This window comes from Hypanus sabinus, chromosome 20, assembly GCF_030144855.1.
Source record: "Hypanus sabinus isolate sHypSab1 chromosome 20, sHypSab1.hap1, whole genome shotgun sequence".
Classification (NCBI taxonomy): domain Eukaryota; kingdom Metazoa; phylum Chordata; class Chondrichthyes; order Myliobatiformes; family Dasyatidae; genus Hypanus; species Hypanus sabinus.
The window spans coordinates 42,225,558-42,247,321 of NC_082725.1; the positions used below are offsets into that span (position 1 = coordinate 42,225,558).

Genomic DNA, 21,764 nt, shown 5'->3' on the forward strand with positions numbered 1-21,764 from the left:
AGTCGGAACCTTGATGCTAAATCCCATAAAACTGGTCTGCACGATTGCGTCACTTGAACAGCATATGCAATACTACCAGAAGTGATTTATTTCCAGCGTTCAACCAACTTTGCGGCCAGTATTCGAAAGGAAAGGAAGCAAACCAATTACATGGTGCTGCGAATCGTCATTGTCGGAACAAGCTGTATACATACCAGCAGGAGGGTGGCCCGCTTTGGTTTCCACCTTCTCCCTGGGTGGGGAAGACATCCTCGCCCCCTCGCCGCTCCGCACTCGGTCGCTCTGCTACGAAGTGGCAACGTGGCTCCAGAAACACAGCGGGCCGGGCATGCGCAGAGCTGCGCTCCCTCGGGACGGCCACGGCGTCAGGCGCCGAGTGGGCGGGAGAGCCGCCGAGGGGCGGCCACGTCAGGCGGGGACGTGGACGGCCGCCCGCCCTGTGGAGCCTGAGGCTGGCGGGGAGGGGAAGGGTCAGGGTGAACGGGTTGAGAGGTAGGCCGAGGAAGAAGAGGGATCGGGGGGTGGGGAAAGTGGGCTGAGGGTCGGGATAGATGAGGGAGAGGGGAAGGAGGATAAGCGAGAGGGAGGTTGTGGAAGAGCAGGATGGGGTGAAGGAGTGAGAGGGGATGGGAGGAGTTTGGGCGGATGGAGAAGATGAGGAATAGACGAGATGAGAGGGGAGGTAACAACGGAGATTATCTGATAAAGGGGGAATGGGAAGAGAGGGATAGAAAGCAAAGGAAAAGTCTGCATGTGCACACACGAGTTTTGGAGGAGCTGAACAGTTCAGGCATTATCTATGGATGGAGGATAAAGGACGATGTTCAAGTCCGAAATGTCAACTTTATCAGAATCGGCTTTAATGCTACTAGCATATGTTGTACAGTTTGTTGCTTTCTCCTCGCCATAGATGCTACCTGACCTGCTGAGTTTCTCCAGTATTTTGATTTCCAAGATTTCTAACACCTACAGATTCCCTGTGTTTATGAAAAGTCTGAATGAATACTTTTCATCTGTATGCACTCAAGAGAAAAGGGCTTTGTCGACTGATAATTCAGTTTGGTTGCTGAAATTCAAGGAGTATTAGATATTTTAACTGATACTTCACTAATGACTTACCAGATCTCACATGAAGGGCTGCTACAAAAGGTTAAAGACCTTGGTGTCTCAGGTGGGCTAGTCAACTGAATCCAAATTGTCTTGGTAATAAGAGTGTAATGGTGGAGGGTTTATTATGATCGCTTGCCCCCATCAGTCCCATCCACCTTGCCCCATCAACCCTTTCGCCTCCCTCATAACCCCCAACCAACCCCCATCATCCTACTATACTGCCAACCCCTCCCCATCCTCACCCCATCATTCCTCTTCTAACATTCCCACTCCCATTATCTCCATCCCAATACCCCATATCCTGTCCCAGATCACTCCACCCCATCCCTGCTTACCCCCTTTCCCCATCATGTCAACAACCCCTTCCCCTGCCCAAACTCCTCTCCCACCTCCCCTCCTTGCCCAAGCCACTCATCCATCCTCAACCCTTTACCCCCACTCCCCTCTCTTCATTAGATGGCATTTAAATCAAAAATAATTTGTTAACATTATTGATTTTTTATAAACTCCTCATCGAAGCCTTTCAAGCAGAAAGGCTTTTCTTGAGCTATAAAGGCAATATGCTGGAACTATTCAGTAGATATGGAGACAGAAATATTTCAGGGCAATGCTCACCTCTCTTTCTCTTGTCTTTCCTCAGCTCAGTCTTCTGTTGGTGAGGATTACCTTTTTTGCACCTGTGTACCACTGAGAATATTTTTACTTAATGAACATGGTGCAATTTGACTGGAGCATAACATTCATATTTCTGATTAAATCTTATTCTTTGGTTGTTCCTTTTATTTAATCATTGTTTCACAGTGACTTTATGAGGAACTGATAAATCTACTAATGCTCCCTGCTATCTCCCAGCTCATCTTCAGACTATTATGAACAGCCTTCCTGAGTTGCTGTTGCCCATGTGCAGTTAATGAAAATTTCAGGATTTGGGCCATTTGACAAAAGGGCTGGCAATGAGTCAACTTGCCCTCAAATCAGGATGGTACGTGTTTTGGAGTAATCTGTAGATAGTAGTGTTCCCGTGCATTTGCTGTCCTTGTTATTCATGGTAGTAGGGACCATTGTTTAATTAGTGCTATCAAAGCAGTGTGCAATGAGTACTTGCGGTACATTTTATAGGTGGTGTCTATTGGAACCACGATACTCATGCGGTAGGTGGAGTGCCAGTGAAGACTGGATGGTGTCAGTCTTCTTGATGTGTGCTAGCGGTTCACTGATCCAGGTAAACAGCAGTCTATAATGCACTTGACTATGTCCTGTTAATGGCAGGAAGGCCTTGGAGTATTAGCAATTGAGTGACATGATACAGGATACACTGTGTCTGACCTCCTATTTTAGCCACATTCTTTATTTGTTTGGTCCAGTTAAGTTTCAAGTCAGTGTTGAACCCCAGAGCATTGAAGATGATTGTAATATCGTTGAATGTTGAGGTGTTCTGAGATTACAACAGGGTCAGGACGAACTGGGGAACAGGGCCAAGGAATAGCAGATGGAGCTTAACTTGGACAAGTGTGAGCTGTTGTATTTTGTTAACTTAAACCAGGGCAGAATTTGGGCAGTAAATGGTAGTGCCCTGGAACATGTGGAATAAAGAGACCGAGGGTTTTCTCAAAACAGTGACACAACCAGACAGGGCAGTGACAAAGGCTGGCCTTTATCAGTCAGGGAACTGAGTCCTGCAGTTGGATATCCTGTCGCTAATGTATACGTTATCTATGAAACTCCACTTAGAGTATTGTGTGCAGTTCAAATGATCCAGGTATACGAAGGATGTCATTAAGTCAGAAAGGATTCACGAGGATGAGCTGGATGACCTGAGTTATACGGAGAAGCTGGATTTGATGGGACTTCATGCCTGAGAGCATAGGAGGCTGCTGGGGTGAGATTATAGAGGTATATAAAATCATTAGGTGAGTGGTCACAGTTTTTTCCCCCAGGGTAGGGGAGTCTAAAACTAGAGGACCTAGATTTAAGATGGGAGGGTAAAGATTTAAAAGGGACTTTTTCATCATGGGGTTGTGGGAATATGGAATGAATTGTCGGAGGAAACTGGAAAGACAAATTCAATTGCAATATTTGAAAGACATTTGGACAAGTACATGGATAGATATTTAGAGAGATATGGGTCAAACAAAGGTAAATGAGACCAGCTCAGGTAGCCATATTGGTTGGCATTGAAAAGCTAGGCCAAAGGACCTGTTTCCGTGCTGTATATGCAGTTTGACTCTTGTTGGAGATAGTTATTATTTAGGACATAAGACATAGAAGCAGAATTAGGCCATCTGGCCCATCAAGTCTGCTCTGCTGTTCAGTCATGGCTGATCCTTTTTTCTTCTCCTCAAATCCAGTTCCCGGTCTTCTCCCCGTAACCTTTGATGCCATGTCCAATCAAGAACCTATCAATCTCTGCCTTTAATACACCCAACAACCTGGCCTCCACAGCTGCAACAAATTCCACAAATTCACCACCCTTTGGCTAAAGAAATTTTTCCACATCTCTGTTTTTAAAGGGTACCCTTCCTATCCTGAGGCCGTGCCCTTTTGTCCTAGACTCTCCAATCATGGAAAAATTCCTTTCTGTATCTCTGTCTAGGCCTATCAACATTCGAGAGATCCCCCCTCATCCTTCTGAATTCCAGCGAGTACAGACCCAGAGCTATCAAACAGTCCTCGTATGATAACCCTTTCATTCCTGGAATCATCCTTGTGAAGCTCCTGTGGACCCTCGCCAATGGCAGCACATTTTTTCAAAGATGAGGGGCCCAAAACTATGATGCAAATATCCTCAAATTTGTTCTTATAATGGAAGGAAGATTTTTGATAAAGCAGCTGTAGATGGTTAGTCCTAGAACTTCTGCAATGATGTTTTTCATCTTGGATGATTGCCCTCTGAAAATTACAACCATATTCCTTGTGCAAGGTGTGACACCAATCTCTGGTTTGCTTTCTATTTGATGCACATTGACTTCAGTTTTACCGGGTTTTTCTGGTCAAATGCTAAGCAGATGATTCAGTTCAATTTCTTCCTGAGGTGCCAATGGCAGTGTCATCTATTTGGTACTTTTAATTGAACATGGTTATAGTGATCAGGCCTTAACACTCACGTGCTGAGCCTGACTATTATTGAGTATGGGGTGTTTTTGGAAGTGCCTCGTCCCTTTAGCAGTGAATTATCTACTGCCATTCGTGGTTAGATATTGCAAGGCTGCTGAGCTTTAAGCTGATCTGATGATGGTGAGATAGCTTAACTCAGAATATTGTGTGTCTTTTTTGCTTTTAATCTTGTGTAACATCCTGTATTATAGCTTCGCTAGGCTGGCAGTTCACCATTTTTAGGTGAGCTAGGTGCTACAGTTGTATTTTTTTTGCAAGACAGTGTGTGTGCTCACTATTTTGAATGTGCTGTGTTATTTTTGCATCTTGGCCCCAGAGGAACACTGATTTGTTCAGCTGTCTTCATGTATGGTTGAATGTTAATTAAACTTGAACTTGATTTTGAATTTGATTTGATTTGGCTTGTCCTTCTGCACTCTTTATTGAACCAGAGTTGATTCTTTAGTTTGATAATCATGGCATGGTGAAGAATATGCCAGGTCACAAGTTTACAAATGGTGATGATGATCCACAGCACTGTAGTCAGCTGCCCTATCCCCTGTGTTGCCTTACCTTTCTGTAGGCCAGCAATGTCCTTGAGGATTTAGTCAGCTAGGCCTGAAATGGTGCTACCAAGCCAGTTTTAATAACGGACCCCAGTGTATATTATATGTTCTCACTACCATTAGTGCTTCTACCTAGTGCGTTCCATGTGGAGGAGCACTAATTCATCAGTTGCGGTAGAATGGTATGTGGTCATCAGGAGGAAGTTCCCTTGCCCATGATCAATTTGAAGGCATGCAACTACTCAGGTATGAGTGACCTGTTGTGTTCAAATTCAGTGCCAAGATCAACAGCAGGTAAAACACTCAGTTTTATTCCTTTATTTGAGTGTAGACGTAATGGTAGAACTGAATGAAATGGAACTGAATACTAGACTATTTTAGAAAATATGCAAGACTCGACAACATGAAATGTGATCTGAAGACATGTAGGCCAGATCATGAAGGATGACAATACAATTTTAGAATTGTATTATGATGATTTTGTTCCAGATATAAACTCACAGAAAAATGCAATTTGGCCCATACATGTCGATGCCTACCAAAACGTATATTCAAACTAATCCCATTTCCCAGCACTTGGCCCAAATTCTTCTAAACTTATGTCATCCATATAACTGTCCACATTTTAAATGTATCTAATGTATTTATCTCAACAACTTCCTCTGGCAGCTGATTCCATATATCTGCCACCTGCTTTTTTAAAAAAAATTTCCCCCTCAGGTTCTTATTTCCCAGGAGTGGATCAAGCTTTGCCCCACCCTGGAAGGACCATCTATATACTGCACGAGGAAGCTTTCCTGAACATATTGAATATGTACTCAATCTAGACCTTTAACACTAAGGCAAATGCTGTCAATATCAGAATAGTTAGAATCTCCTATGATGACGACAATATTATTCTTACAACGTGCATATTTGTCTTTCTAATTCCTGAGTTCTACTTGATGCCTGTTGTATGACCCCTCTTCTTATTTCTCAGTTCCACCCATATAGCCTTGCAAATAATCCTCCCATAATGTCATCTTTAACAACTTACTGATGTGATGTTCCCCTTAATCGAAAAAGGAAGTCCCCAGGTCTCTTTCCTCCACCTCTATCTCACCTAAAGCACTTGCATGCCAGAATATTAAGCTGCCACTTTTGCACATCCCTTAGCCATGTTTACATAATAGCTATAATATCTTAATCCCATGTTCCTATCCATGTCCTAAGTTCATCTGCTTTATTTGTTAGACTGTATGCAATTTAATCAACTAAATTGAATATCCTGACCTGTTCCACCATCAATCCTGATGGGAACTGCCCAACTATATGAATGTTTTACTGTTAGATACTGGTAGGTGCTTTTTGTATGTTGTGTTGGGTATGTGACAGCAGAGTTAAATCATTTGAAAAGGGAAGGTGTACAATGAATGAGATGTGTGTCAGTTTAATGTTCCTTGGCAATAAGGTGGATTACAGACATGATTTACAGCAGCTGAATTCCTGTTTGATGTTAAAATTGAGCTCTCTGCAAACAACATAACATTTAAAATTGGATTAGAAATATTTAAGTATTGATTATATGAAAAGTGTCTGCATATACCCATAAATGCACCACAAGCTGGGCATGTAAATATTATCATATGGTGTTACCTTCTCCGTTCTGAGCAGACTGATGTGAACACCAGCGGCAAGATGGTTGATGCTGACTGAAAATTTATCTTGGAACAATTCTACATTCAAGTTATGCCTGCCAAGAGTTTTCCTCTTTCAAACAGTTCAGTGACTTGGATGTATGCTTCCTTTATTGGGATGTCTGCAGTAAATCATCTAATGCATGCCAAGTGTACACTTTTTCTTTAGGGGGCTCCCAGTTTAGTGGTTCTTTGAAATGTCTAGTTTAGTGATTTTCTTGATCTGTCACTGTTGTTAGTAGATGTATCAGAAATAAATTAGACCATGTATTTGTTGGTATCTCTTGCTTGCCACTAATAAATTTGATCATTTTATGGACAGTTTCTTGCTCGCCGTGGACAGATGCATTCTCTGTTAGTGTTGGGCTTGCTTGTTTGTTTGCTTTTCCAAGATGTTTGCCATACTGATCTGTTTTGCTGTGCTGCTTATGGTATTTGTCCTGTAACCTCTGTGATTATGTGTCCAGGATATTTTACTTCAGTGGGGTTTAGGTGATTTGTATAGATAAGTTCAGCACAGGACAAGCCCCTACAATGTTGTGCCAAACTGATTAAATTAATGATTCTTTATTAAGATAATCACTCTTCCCCAGATATTTACTATATTCATCCAAGAATAAGTTTATAAACTTCTATTAAGTCTTACTTCAGCCTCCATCTGTCTAGAGGAAACAGCTTCGGCTTGTCCAATCTCTCCTTGGAGCAAATGTTCTCCAAACCAGGAATCATTCTCTGCACCATCCCCAAAGCTTCCAAGTTTCTTCTATAATGAGGTTACAAAACTGACAACAATAGTTTAAAAGCAAACACGAGGAAATCTGCAGATGCTGGAAATTCAAGCAACACACACAAAATGCTGGTAGAACACTTACAAGGACATATGAAGTATCCTGATGAAGGGTCTCGGCCCGAAACTTCGACAGTGCTTCTCCTTATAGATGCTGCCTGGCCTGCTGTGTTTCACCAGCATTTTGTGTGTGTTGCAACAATAGTTTAAACGTGTTCTAACTAGAATTGTATAAAACTGTATAGAATTGTGCAAGTACCTCAGCTAATAAAAACAAGCATGCCTTATGGATTCTTTACCACCCTATCAAACTGCATGACTACTTTTAGGGAAATACAAATCTGGAACTCAGTTCAACACTGTTATGGATTCTGCCATTAGATATGTACTCTCTATTTTTGATATCCCAATGTTCAGCACCTCATGCTTGCTCAGACTAAGCTCTATCCACCACTTCTCTGCCTGTATCTCCAACTGATGTTTATCCTGCAGTATCCTTTGGCAATTTTTATGTGGTCCACTATGCCACCAATCTTTGTTTCATCTGCCACTCACTCATCCTACAACAGGACAACAGCGGTCTCTGCAGAGCCCCACTAGTTACAGACTTCCATTTGGGAAAAGACCCATGCACCATTACACTCTGTCTTCCATGGGGAAACCAATTTTGATCCAATCAATCAAGTCACCATGGACTCAAAATATCCTAATTTTCAGGATGATCCTACTGTGTGAAACATTGTCAAAACCATACTAAAATCCATTTCTGTACTTTTCTCTTGGTTTCATTGTCACTTTGTTCACCTTGTTGATCTCTCCATTTCTTTCTCCCTCTCTACCAAGTTTTTAACTGCTTTCTATACTTCTGTAGTTTGTTAACCTCTAAAGCCTATGTCACTCGTTTTATAAACTTAAAACTAAGAAGTGTAAATTGATGAAGGCTTCCATAAAATACTAGTCACTGCCAAAATCTGTTCATTTCCTCACTTTTTCATGTCATTGAACATCGCAATTCGCTATTGATCATGGTGTCAATCTTGTTCATTTTTCTACCCCCTTGGAAGATATTAGATCACGTGAATTATCTCAATGTTGAAGTGATGTGCCACTGGTGATTAGATGAGCAGAGTCTATCAGTGCCTCTTTCCTTTTCCATTCATGCTGCATATCCATGACTTCTCATTGTTCTGTTACTGAGGTCATGGCATCTTATCCACTCATGTTCCACCTGAAGTGGCAGGTGGAGATAACTCTTTGGTTCTGCATCTCTCTACCATTTATCAGAACATAAGGTGCTGATGTTCTGTTCCCCCCCCCCCCTATCTGCTTCTCTGGCTGGTGGGCTTCTGTTTGAGCAGAGATCTTTCTATTGCCTTGTTCAAAAGTATTTCCTTGTAAGTTGTTAATCATCCTGTCCAAACTATAACAGTTTATCCTCAGAAAAGACTAATTCTAAATGGTCTTCCTTTCTCACAAGCGGTAGTGTCTCATCTCCATTGTGACTGTAACCAGCTTCTCTGTTTTGTACATTGCATTATTTTGTATATCTCTGGAGTGAGACCTAATGAATTCTTGACACGGGGCATTGTCAGTATAAGTGAGATAGGAATGGAAATGAGAGAAGTTGTGGATGTATAGGAAAATAGAGTAAGTGGAATAAAGGAGAAGACAAAGGAAAGGAAAGCTGATGAAGAAAAAGTGGGTGAGTAATGGAGGATGTATTTACTGTACAACTTTAATATCAGGAAAAGAATTTCTGCTTTACACCCATTTATGGGCCAAATGGCCCAGGTCATTTTCCACAGGATTCCACATCTCACCCAAAGTTCCAGGTATCAGAATGCAATGATGATATTTCCAAATGTAGCAATTTTCTTTCTGTTATTAGTCACAACATATTCTTCTTGATTCAGTTTAGAGTCTTTTACTGGGCATTCATTGGAAAGTGAAATTAAGTTGGTTTGTATATTTCAGACACTCCAAAGACTGGTTAGCTATCAATCTGCTTTATAATTTGTGATTGTAAGTTTGTTTTTCTTGCTTATGAATAATACTAATAAAGCTTTATCTAAGAGAATCTCAGGTCAGCACTGAATCCATAAATCAAGGCAACTAACTGCAATTTTGATAACTAGTGCACTTTTGTAGATTGATAATCCACCCAGAGGTCAGTCAAATGACTTTTTGCTTGTGAAAGACAGACATCATTGGTGGAGATATTTTATCAGAACCAGAATCAGGTTTAACATCACTGGCATACAGCGTGAAATTTGTTGTTTTGCAGCAGCAGTACATTGCTATGTATATTTAAAACTATATATTACAATAAGTATATATACTTATCATATATATGAGGGAGGTCCTTAATGATGGATGCCCCCTTTATGAGGCATTGCCTTTTGAAAGTATCCTCAATGCTGGGAGGCTTGTGCCCACTATAGAGCTGGCTGAGTTTACAACTTTCTCCAATACTGTGTGGATGCCCCTCCATAGCAGTGATTCGACCAGTTAGAATACTCTCCAAGGTACATCTGTAGAAGTTTTGTGAGTGTCTGGTGCCTTATCAATTCTCTTCAAACTCCGAATGAAATATATCCACTGTTGTGCCTTCTTTGTAATTGCATCAATATATTGGGCTCAGGGTAGATCCTCATACTCCCAGGAAACTGCTCACCCTTTCCACTTCTGATCCCTTCATGAGAAGTGATGCATGTTCCCTCAACTTCCCCTTCCTGAAGTCCACAATCAATTCCTTGGTCCTACCAATGCTGAGAGCAAAGTTGTTGCTGCATCACCACCCGACCAACTGATCTATCTTACACCTGTATGCCTTCTCATCACGATTTGCAATTCTGGTAACAATAGTTCTGTTGTTGACAAATTTATAGATTATGTTTGAGCTGTTTTATGAAGTGTAATACAATGTGAAATGGCATGCTGTTTCTTGTATATATATCCTTCATTTTCATTGATTTTCAAGGTTCTCTCAAAATGCTGCACACTGAATTGTTATTGCTGCTGACACATACAGAAGTTCAGTCATTTTATTCTGTGGTATGTAAACTCACAAGGCAGAAAGCATTATTTATTTAATAGGTCAATGAAAGTGACTTTCAAGTCATAAAGGTGTTTGTGTTATGCAATATAAATACAAAATATTAGCTTTTGTCTTTTTCAGAAGTATTTGTATTTTAGTTTTATAACATTTGAAATATATGGTCTGGCTTGCTGCCATGTTTTTTATTATTGATTTCCATGAATAATCTGTCTGCATATTCACCTAAAACATTCCTGATTTTCAACTGAATGCTATCCTTTGAATGTGTATAAAGTTTATTCAATCTTGGCACTTCTTCCTTCTTGTTTTTGAGTAATGGTTCCCAACCTGAATGGCACAAACATCTACTGAGATAATATTACTACCTTACTCCCCAAGACAGTCACAATCTGGTTAGGATGAAGATTAATCACAACAGGATGAGATCAGGGCATATCTGGGAATGGATTCTTACTTAATGGATTCTTACATAGTGATTCTTACTTAAAGACGTACAACTGAGGGGAAAATGGGGTCTGAAAGCCACTGAGTTGAATATTGCCAACTGAAATTGCTGTTGTGGGGCTTTGCTGTGTGAAGGTTATTTGTTTTATCCCCTAAACTACATCAGCAACTATACTTCATTGCTTGTAGAGCAGCTGGAAACACTGCTGAAGGTCTCGCCTGAAACTTCAATTGTATTCTTTTCCATAGATGATGCCTGGCTTGCTGAGTTCCTCTAGCGTTTTGTGTGTGTTCCTTGGATTTCCAGCATTTGCAGATTTTCTCTTGTCTGAGTTTGAAATACTGCATGACTATGGAGATTTCTGCCCATTTTTTTTGCTGAATATTTAGGCAATGGAGAGTTGGTCAGATTGTGCCTTGAACGCAAACTGGTAGTTTACCATAGGACAGCACATTGGTTGGAGGATTGAAGCTGACACTGGGAACAATTGTGCAAAAGCTTTTTAAACAAATGGCATTTTAAAGTCCTATATCCACTAACTAAAGAGGCTAAATGCAATTTTATTGATCAGCACTTCAATGAACAGTGACCAGCCATCTGGGAGTAAACACAACTTCAATTTTAGGTGTTGTTTAAAGTGTCACTCAAATTCCCATTTCATGATAGTTATTCAAGCTTCAATCTGGTCACCTCTTTATTAAACAAAAATTTGCATATTGGCCTTCTGTTTCACTTGAAATCTCTTTTTTCTTGGTCCCCATGGTAAGCCACATCAGTGCTGGAGTATTGGAGATGTCTGAAAAGCAATTTCTCATTAAAGGTAATGTAATTTCTTCAGAAAAACTGTCGTGCGCCGATGATGGCTACTTGTAAATTATGTGCACAGGAGCAATCTCAGCCATTTACAAGAGTGTGGCAGCAAGCTTGATTAGCAAGCGAATTAAAGAATCAGCTTCACTCTTGGTCACAACATCATCACTTTACGTAACCATTATTAAAAACTAGAAGTATAAGAAAAATGATAAATAGTGATACTGGCCTTTAACTGAAGAGCTAGAATAACAGTTGGAGGACTTTATACTTCATTTTATACAAACTTATCCAAGAAATTAAGGTAGTCATAGTTGGGGGAGGTAGTGGGGATAAGCTCCCAATGGTGTGCACCTCAAATAGCCTCTGACAACTAAGTCTAGCTTTTGGCCTTCATGTGTAGCTTACCTACTGAATCTGGTGGAACCATTCAGAGCTGCAGTCCTACATTGAGTTCAACGCTGACTGGCAACTCCTGTGATGCTGCTGCCGCCAAACTGAATTGTTATCTTCTGTGTGGACGACAGCTTGATCTCCATATCGTACTGTCCTGGCTTGCATACCAGCTTGCCTATCATGTGGACAGTGAGGATGCAATATCAACGGTCAACCCTGACAAATGGAGAGTCTCATCTGAGAACTTTGTTCAGTTGGTCATTGAACCTCGAAGGATGGACAAATCTTGTTGAAGTACTGCACAGATAGACTAGAATTTGAAGAGTAAGGTCACATTTCTGGTAGAAAGAAAGTGATGAAAATACCTGAAGTGACTGTGCCACGGCAAGGTAACTGATCATCCAAAGACACTTTATGTAGTAGAAAATAAAAAGAAGCAAATTCTCCAAGGGAGGTAAAGATTGATGGGTGTACGTGAGGGTATTTGTGCAAAAGCTACATAATATTGCTAGGTTATAGAGGTTAGTGTGTGATTACGTTGTTTTGCAGTAGTTGAAATAATCAGATTATCAGGCAACACACAAAGTACTGGAGGAATTCAGTAGGTCTCAACCCAATGTCAACTGTACATTTCCTCCCATAAGTTACCTGACCCGCTGAGTTCCTCCAGCACTCTGTGTGTTGCTCCAGATTTCAATGTTTGAAATGTCATGTGCCTGCAGATTATAAAGTATTAGTCCAACAATATCAGCTGTGCTCTTCCCATATTAAAAACATATGTAAATAGTTGTGGATGGTCTTAAAGTGGAACAAGGTTTGATAATTTTTATGTGATTATGTTGGAATTGGTAGCTGATATAGTGGTTGGTTATAATGTATTGCTATGCATCATATCTACATCTTACAATAATCTTCTTTCAAGCAGAAGCAAGATCTTAACTTCTTACTCAAACAGCCATTTATCTCTTTCATGTCAGCCTGACTTTAAGACAAGATATTACATGCAGCAGAACATTGCAATAAATTGGGTAGTGGGCCAATGAATGGAAGGTGGAATTGAACCTGAACAAGTGTGTGGTATTGCACATTAGAGAGAAGGATTTACCTTGGTCCTTTTGCCTTCATCAGTTGGTGCATTGAGTACAGGAGACACAAGATACTACAAATGCTGGAGGACCACAGCAGGTTGGGCACCATCCAGATATGGAAATAGTTTCTCAACCAAAAATGTCAATTGTCCATTTCCCTTCATAGATCCTGCCTAACCTGCTGAGTTCCTCCAGCATCTCATCTGTTGTATTGAGTACAATAGATGGGATGTCATGTTATAGCTCTGCAAGCCACTGGTGAGACAACACGAAGTAATGTGTGTGGTTTGATCACTCAGCTGTACAAACAATGTCAATAAGCTGGAAAGGGTATGGAAGAGATTCACTGGGAAGTTTGTTTATTCATTGCCAGCTCAGCCAGCATTTATTGCCCATCCCTAGTTGCCCTTGAGAAGGTGGTGATGAGCTGCCTTCTTGAACTGCTGCAGTCTCTGAGGTGTAGATACCCCCACAGTGCTGTGAGGGAGGGAATTCCATGATCTTGACCCAGCGACAATGAAGGAAAGATGATATGTTTCCAGGTTTCCAGGTCAGGATGGTGAGTATCTTGGAGGGGGATTTTCAAGTGATGGTGTTCCCAGGTATCAACACAAGTTACCTGAACTAGAAAGCTTGAGTTATATAGAGAGGCTGGACAGGCTTTTTCTCCCCTGGGCATTAGGAGACTAGGGTGACTTTATAGAAGTGTATAATATAAAGGGCATAGATAATGAGAATGGCCACAGTTTTTTCCCCCCAGGTTCTGGGAGTCTAAAACTAATTACAACATTTAAAAGATGTTTAGACTGGTAAACGGTCAGGAGGGGTATGGGCCACATGCAGGCAAATGGGATTTGCTCAGGTAGACAACTTAGTTGGTGTGAATGATTTGGCCCAAACAGCTTTCTTTCATGCTGCATAATTCTGTTAAATATTGACAGAGAGAGAGAGAACTGTCTCTTATAACTGCAGAGCAGCAGTTATAATCAATCAGACACGAGACTTTAGTAAAAACAAGAGCCAAGAAGCATTATGGGAGAGAACAGATGTTGCATTTACAGTGCAGACTATTTATCAAAATTGAAAAAAAAGATTTTACCAGCAAACTCATTATGAATCTTGATGCTTAAATACAATCTTGTCTGAAATGTTAACCAATTTCTATTAAGCAAAGTTGCACGAACAATATAAGAAATGGTCAATTAATGTCTGGGATGCCAACTGTTACTTTGATTTTTAAATTTACTATTTTTTCAATTTCCAGGGATTATTTGTGTGGACAGTTTTCATTCCCCATATCTGATCACTTTCAAGCAGGCGAAGGTGAGTTCCTGCCTTAAATTGCAGCTCATAGTACTTCTTGAATGCTGAGATCTTAGGATTTCCACTCAGCAATGCTGAAGGAGCCACAGTACGTTTTAAGATTAGGATGTTGGAAGGAAACCTGCAGGTAGTAGTGTATGAAGGCACCTGCTTTACTTAACTTCCATGGTGGGATGTGTTGTTAGACTGGATGAGTAAAGGAAATTAAGTGAGTTTTGTAGAAAATAGACCCGCGATCATGGTGTACCAATGGTAATGGAGAAGGTGGGAAGGAAGAAAGTAATAGATGATGAGTTTACAGTGCAACTTTAATATTGGGTAACATAGTTTCTGTTTTACACATCTTCTTAAATCTCAGCATACAGGATGCATCATGTTCTATTGTGCCAGTGCAAAGGGATACTTTTGTTGAAGAAAGGTGTAAAACATCAACAAGGCTGCTTTCTCCTGGATTGTGTTGAACTTGTTTAGTGTTGTTGGAGCTGCACTCACCAGGCCAATTGGAAGGAACTCCATCAGACTATTAACTTGTGAGTTGGGGAGGGGGAGGATGGAAAGGCTTTGTGTTGTCAGGAGGTGACAGTCACGGCAGGAGATCTAGCCTCTCGCTTACTTGAACTGCTATATGTTATCTGCTATTTAAAAGTCTGTGGCTAGATATTGTCCATGTACTGTATGCAGGAATGAAGAAGAGCGGTAAGTGAATAATAGCTTTCGTATTTGTGGTACCCAGTTTAAGTCCTTAGCCTCAGGACTCACACTGTTACTTCAGTAACAGTTATTACAGGAACAATTATTGCATCTCAGCCATAAGGCTCTTGAATCAAAGGGGATAACTTCACTCAGCTTCACTTGCCCTTTCAAGGGCAAGGACTCACCATCTTGCGTTCTTAGTGTTTATTATTCGTCTATTTATTTATTTATTTATTTATTTATTTATTTTTGTATTTGTGCAATTTGTTGTCTTTTGCACACTGGTTGAATGCCAAAGTGGGTGCGCTTTTTTATAGATTCCATTATGGTTATTATTCTATGGATTTATTGAGTATGCCTGCAAGAAAATAAATCTCGGTTGTATATGGGGATGTACTTCGATAATAAATTTACTTTGAACTTTGAATTGCACAAGCAATTCAAACAAATGGTTATTGGTGAGGAAAGTTACAAATACTTTACTTGAAATTGTACTTTTCACAAAGTAAATTTCTAGCTTATTTCTGAAATTCATTTGGCAATTAAAACTGTTTAAAAAAAACTTCCATGAACCAGTGCAATTGAGTAGTGTGTTTATTTTCCTGTATTGAAAACATCCAATGTTGTCATTTAAGGAGGCACCCTAGAGAAATTTCAAGAATACAGCTGAAATTAGTTTAACCACAGATACTGTCTTTTAAATCACTGTAAGTATCTTTAAAAATAAATCTGAACTAATTACTGGTCTCAATTGTATATACTTGTTAGTATCCTGCGTCAACATTTGCTCCCAAAAATGTTTAATTTGTGGTGCTTCCTAGAAGAATCAGAAATAGGTATAACTTGGTGACTGTTGGCATGCTCAATTATTTGGCTGACATACACTCCGTGCATACTTTATTAGGTACAGGAGTGTAACCCCGTGTGATCTTCCATTGTTGTAGCCTATCCACTCGAAGGTTCGACATGTTGTGCGTTCAGAGATGCTGTTCTGCATGCCACTGTTGTAACGTGTGGTTATTTGAGTTACCGTTGACTTTCTGTCATCTGGACATTCTCCTCTGACCTCTCTGATTAACAAGGTGTTTTTTGCCCACTGACCTGCTACCCACTGGATGATTTTTGGGTTTTTTTTGCACCATTCTCTGTACACACTAGATTTGTGTGTGTGAATATTCCAGGAGATCAGTTTCTGGGATACTCAAAGCACCCCATCTAGTACCAACAGTCATTCCACTGTCAAGGTCATCTAGATCACATTTCTTTCCCATTCTGATGTTTGGTCTGAACAACTGATCATGTCTGCCTGCTTGTATGCATTGAGTTGCTGCCACATGATTGACTGGTTAGATATTTGCATAATAAAGTGGCCACTGAATGTATATGCCAGGTTTGCGTGCATGAAAAACTTGCTTTAAAGACAGAAGAAAGTTTATACTTGTTGGTAACTTGTGTTAGAAAATCCATAATCCATTACAGTGCTTTGTTGTTTTGCAGGTGAATTGCTAGCAGAATCATGAACTGTACATGGGAATTCAGTGGATGATCCTACAATATTTAGTTTTGCAATCCAAAGTGCTGTGACCTCCCCCACCCCCACCTCAACTTTACAGATAAATTCGGGTGGAATTGATTGCACCATTCTGTGAAAAATTTAAAAGTTGATGCATGGGGAATGCTAGGACATTTGACTTCATTGCATTAGTTAAAGAAACTTATTTGAACAGTTTTTAAATTTTAATAGCATCATTTTATTTTTTAATCACATTACCCAGTTTCTTTCAAGACTGCAGTTTAAAGGCTATATAATCTCCATATAGCCCAGTATGCTGTTTACCCTTTTTTCATCGTTGACAAAACACACTGTAAAAAGCATTTAACAAATTTAAATCTTGTCTATCTACATCTACAAACTGTCAGCAGGACAATCAGCTACCCATCGATTTTCAGAGTATTTTATTTCCTACAATTAGAATTTGAAGCATCTTGTTTACTTCTCATTTGGCACCAATGAGTACTGCTGCACTATTCTCAAAAACAAAGTTATTTTAAAGAGGGCAGTATCCCTTTTATGTTTGCCTACACAGGTAACTTTAAATCACAGCTAAATAGAGGATACCTTACAGTAAGCCACCCTTCAGTGTATCTTGATATACAATGCAGTTCTTTGAAAAAAGGTTCCAGTTTCCATGGAATGCAGTGCAGTATGTTAAACGCAATAAAATCCATGAGTCTGTACGTCAATTGCAGCTGTGTTGTAAAATGACTTAAATGTATCCTAAGTAAGACCAGGAGCTCTATGGTTTGGACACAGACAACACACGCTCATTGAAGGCTTGAAGTGAAAAGTTCACTTTAACCAAAGCTGCCCACTTAGAAACCCATGAGATTAAGTTCTACAATGATTTTGCACCGAATTCCACCCCTATATTTTGATTTACTTTGATTAAAGTACTTACATGACAGTGGGCTGGGTATTAAGTTCAATATAGTTTTTATGGAGTGTTTAAAAAAAATTCAAAGGTGAACAATAATAAGTGGGGTGTAAAACCAGTGTTCCACCTGATCATATAGGTCTTCCACCTGATAAATCAGGTTAACATTACCTTTGACCCACCTATCTGAGTTTTAAAATTCAGTATGCTTTAGGCCTGAAAAAGGATACTGCAGATTCACACAAACAGACTTTATGGCACATTGGAACTATTGTTGATTTTGTATCAAGAGAAAGAAACATGGGAAAAAAAACTTTTTCTTTTTTTCCTCGATATTTTTTACAAACATGGATGACAACTTCATTTATTTACTGTTAACACTGTATTGTCATAAACAAAACTGGTATAAATGAAAAATTGTCTTCAAATATCTACATCTAAAACTTTAGGCAGTGAAAGAGAGAGAGAGAGAGACAGAGAGCGCGTCTCATCAAATGAGCGTGTGGAATGATGCTCGTAATATAAGCGACCAATGAGGTTTTCAGTTAGTGACCACACAAACAAATCCACATACCAGAACAAACAATACTGCTAAATACTTCCTTCAGTTAGTTACTTCATAAAAAAGAAAGCTTGGAAATTCACACATCTGCTCAAACTCGCTTACACTTTTGTTGTTTGTAATTAAAATAGTATTAAGAACAAGAGACGGAAGGAGTACTTTGGCATTGCTGTAATGGACACAATGCTCTCATTGATCAGTAATGTACATCCAATACTTCACAACAAAGCATTAAAATGAAAAAGAAAAAGAACCCAGGAAGGTGGCGAGAGAAATAGTCTTGCTGTACAGAAGAAAACCCGACTGAAAACTACAAGCTGTGACACACGAAAATGTTTGTCTTCAAGAGGTGATAGACTGTCCCTGTAACAAGTGTAAACACATTCAGGCTCTTGTGCTTGACCTTTGACATGGCCTTTCCCATTTCCCTCTTCTTACTTTTAACCACTTTCATTGCCATCCACAATACCATTTTCTTTGCATGATTAATAGTACTCCCCTTCCCTCCCCAACCACCCTCTTTTTTTGTATACACATCATGAACTTCTAGTCCTATCCAACCGCACCCCCAACTCCTGCTCTCTGGTGAGCAAATCTTCCATTTCCTTCATATGAGCTGAATGTCACTTGCATTTCTCTCAGTACTTATCCATCCGACCACCATCTACAACGTTTTACCCAATGACTGTCCTATGGAACAGACCTCTGACAATTTAAGACTTGCTGAAAAATGTCTTGTGATATTCATGCACATGCACAGTTCCCAGGGTCTTGTTTTTTCTTGTGTATCTGCCACCTCTGCTTAGACCCAAGAATCGGGTGAGGCTGGATAGTGGCTTGTCTCGTAGTTTAACTCACTATAGGGACGCGCGGCAGAATAGAAATCAACATAATTGCCTGTTGACTTCAGGCCGAGATGCATGTTGTATTCACTGGTTGCTGGGCGACTGTGCACCTGATCTTCAAAGAAAGAGTCATCGTAATTTCCAGTAGAGTTTTGATAGGTTTGATAAGTGTCATAGTCTTTCCTACTGGGTTCCTGTGCAACAGGTTGCGATGAAACCTATAGAAAAAAATGAATTAGACCATGATTCTCGATTTAACTGCTTGAAATCTGCAATTTCCCCTCCCCTTTTAAATTTATGTCTAAATCATGTTTATATAAATGATATAAACATGAGAAAGTCTGCAGATGCTGGAAATCCAAAGTAACACACACAAAATTCTGGACCTGACCTGCTGAGTTCCTCCAGCATTTTGTGTGGACGTAAATGCATAAGGCTTGATCAGTAAATTTGCAGATGTCAAGAAATTAGGTATTGTTGTTAAATGTGAAGAAGATTATCATAGATTACAGGGGATCTTGATCAGTTAGAACGGACAGAGGGAGTAGCAAATGCAGAGAAGTGTGAGGTGATGGCATTTCAAAAGATCACAAGAGCAGAAGTGCATGGATCATAGGTAGAAATGGTGATGAAGAAGGTGTTTTGTCCACTGGCATTCAATCAGGGCATGAAATATAGTATTTGGGACATAATGTTTTGGTTGTATAAGTCGTTGGTGAGGCTGTACTTGGAGCCTTACAGTGTACATCTTTGGTTAGTTTGTTACAGAAAAGATATTGAAAGACTACAGACAAGATTTATGATCATATTGCCAAAGCTAGAGGGCTTGAAATATAGTGAGAGGTTGACCAGGCTAGGTCTTTTCTCCTTAGAGCATAGCTGAATAGTAAATGTATAGGATTAAAGAAATGTTTAAAATTATGAAAGGCATAGAAAAGGTGGATGGTAACAAACTTTTACCCTGAGTGGGGTAGGGGGTCCAAAACTAGAGAGCATGGGTTGAAGGTGAGAGGGCAAAGATTCAAAAAGGACCTGAAGGGCAACATTTTCACACAGAGGATGGTGAGTATGTTGGATAAGCTGCCAGAGGTACTGGTTGAGACAGGTACAATAATATCATTTAAGAAGCACCTGAATAAGTACATAGAGTGATGGGGCTTACAGGAATATGGGACAATTGCAGAAAATTAGAGCTAATTGGTTGGATACTGTAGTTGGCATGGACTCATTAGGCATTGCTCTATGACTAATACTCTTTCTGAAAGTCACAACAGAATCTATTTCCACTAACTTTTAATTTATACATTCCAGATCAAAACAGTATAAACTAATTTCTTTACCTCCTGCTATCTAGTTGGCTAATTTCCTTAAATTGGTGCATTCCCAAAACTTCAGGCAAGAGAAACAGATCCCACTCCATCAAAAATAGATATTACAACTTATTTCAATTAAATTCCTCTTATATTTTTCTGCTTTAAGAACAAAGCCAATCTAGAAATACTAGTTAAAGTTCTGTTTATATAGAATTAGTTTACACAATACAATAGTGATTTTCTGGATTTATACCATTTTTAATTAGAACGGAATTCAAAAATTTCCCAACATTTGCCAAGGCCACCGATGTCAAGAGCAGGCAGAATATAAATTTAGCCTGTTGTTTCTAATACTGTTGTACAATAGCCCCATTAGAATAAAACTGGCACTTGGAAAATAAAATAATGAGAATAGATTGCATAAATTTGGCTTGTATTCCCACTCCTAAGGGATGATGAAGATATTTAACAGGATTAGAAACTATGTTCCCTGGTGGAGAGTATGTAAATGGGGTGGGGAAGGAAATAATTTGTAAAATTAGAAGGAAATCCAAGAGGACAATCAGAAAGCACTTCCATAACAAAAGATAGTGGAAGTCTACGGTTATTATCAAATAGACATCTCAAGATTAAGACTGGTAGATTGTTTATAAGGTTATGGAGGAAAGGTAAGCAAATGTAATTAAGATGTTGATGGGCCTTAATCTAATTAAATGGTAAAATAGGGTCAAAGGGAAGACTGGCCTATTCTTTTGCCTTTAATGTCTTACTGCTAGAAATGGAATTTCCATTTATAGATTCATAGAGTTACATATTGAAGCAGGCCCAACTCATTCATACCAACCAAGGCACCTATATACACGAATCCCTTTTACCTAGGTTTGACCTAAATCCCTCTAAAGCTTTCTATCTATCGTACCTGCCCAAATGTCTTTTAAATATTGTATTTGCATTGGCCCCTACCACGTCATCTGGAAGCTCATTCTAAGATCCACCAACATCTGTGGAAAAACTTGCCCCCTCAAATCACCTTTAAACATTTTCCCCTCTCACTTTAAATCTAATCCCTCTAGTTTGCCCTCCCCCACCACTAGCTAGCTTGGGAAAATATTGAAAATATCTATTTATGTCTCATAATTTTATAAACTATCAGATAATCTCCCCAGCCTCCTTTGCTCTACAGAAAATAGTCCCAGCCTATCAATTCTCTGAAAAACTCAAGGACGCCAATCCATCAACATTTCTGTGAATCTTTTCTGCACTCACTCTAGCCTAATCACATCTTTCCTATGGTGTGCTTAACCAAAGTGCTGCTAACCAAAGAAAAGCCTAACCTTTGTTTCGTTAGATGGAAATTTTTAATTCACAAATGTTAGGGTTAAATTTGTCATGCAACTATTGATTACTTTGGAATTCTTGTGGTGTTAACCTTGCCCTGCTATGTAGCTGGAGATCAATTGTTCTCCATTGGTATACTGGGTTTCCTAGGCTTTGGCTCCATCTTTATCTCTTGATTGAGAACGAATGGGTACATAAGGCTGAGCTTTCTACAAAAGTATACCTA

General features: G+C 39.6%; 2 protein-coding genes and 1 long non-coding RNA gene across 12 annotated transcripts in view; 1 reads left to right on the forward strand and 2 right to left on the reverse strand.

The window, feature by feature from the left end:
• The window catches only part of LOC132378464 (death-associated protein 1 homolog), a 105,200-nt gene extending 104,813 nt beyond the window's left edge, over positions 1 to 387 (reverse strand). Inside the window, exon 1 of one of the 3 annotated variants that reach the window (XM_059945398.1) lies at positions 195 to 387. In XM_059945398.1, the coding sequence (XP_059801381.1) occupies positions 195 to 249 (55 nt within the window). In that variant the 5' untranslated portion in view covers positions 250 to 387. The remainder of the gene's footprint in view (positions 1 to 194) is intronic. The other 2 variants (XM_059945399.1, XM_059945400.1) reach the window with 2 other exon arrangements.
• Positions 388 to 422: 35 nt separating this feature from the next.
• LOC132378467 (uncharacterized) lies at positions 423 to 16,651 on the forward strand. Of its 4 annotated transcripts, none has more exons than XR_009507043.1 (5): positions 426 to 492; positions 1,123 to 1,171; positions 14,294 to 14,352; positions 15,681 to 15,752; positions 16,543 to 16,651. It is a non-coding gene; the product is annotated as an uncharacterized LOC132378467 (long non-coding RNA). The 4 variants fall into 4 exon arrangements; XR_009507041.1 differs by lacking the exon at positions 1,123 to 1,171 and adding an exon at positions 11,949 to 12,330 and having other exon boundaries at positions 458 to 492; XR_009507042.1 differs by lacking the exon at positions 1,123 to 1,171 and having other exon boundaries at positions 423 to 492.
• The window catches only part of LOC132378460 (catenin delta-2-like), a 1,187,639-nt gene continuing 1,181,676 nt past the window's right edge, over positions 15,802 to 21,764 (reverse strand). For all 5 annotated transcript variants that reach the window (XM_059945388.1, XM_059945390.1, XM_059945393.1 and 2 more), the window contains one exon: positions 15,802 to 19,105. In XM_059945388.1, the coding sequence (XP_059801371.1) occupies positions 18,845 to 19,105 (261 nt within the window). In that variant the 3' untranslated portion in view covers positions 15,802 to 18,844. The remainder of the gene's footprint in view (positions 19,106 to 21,764) is intronic.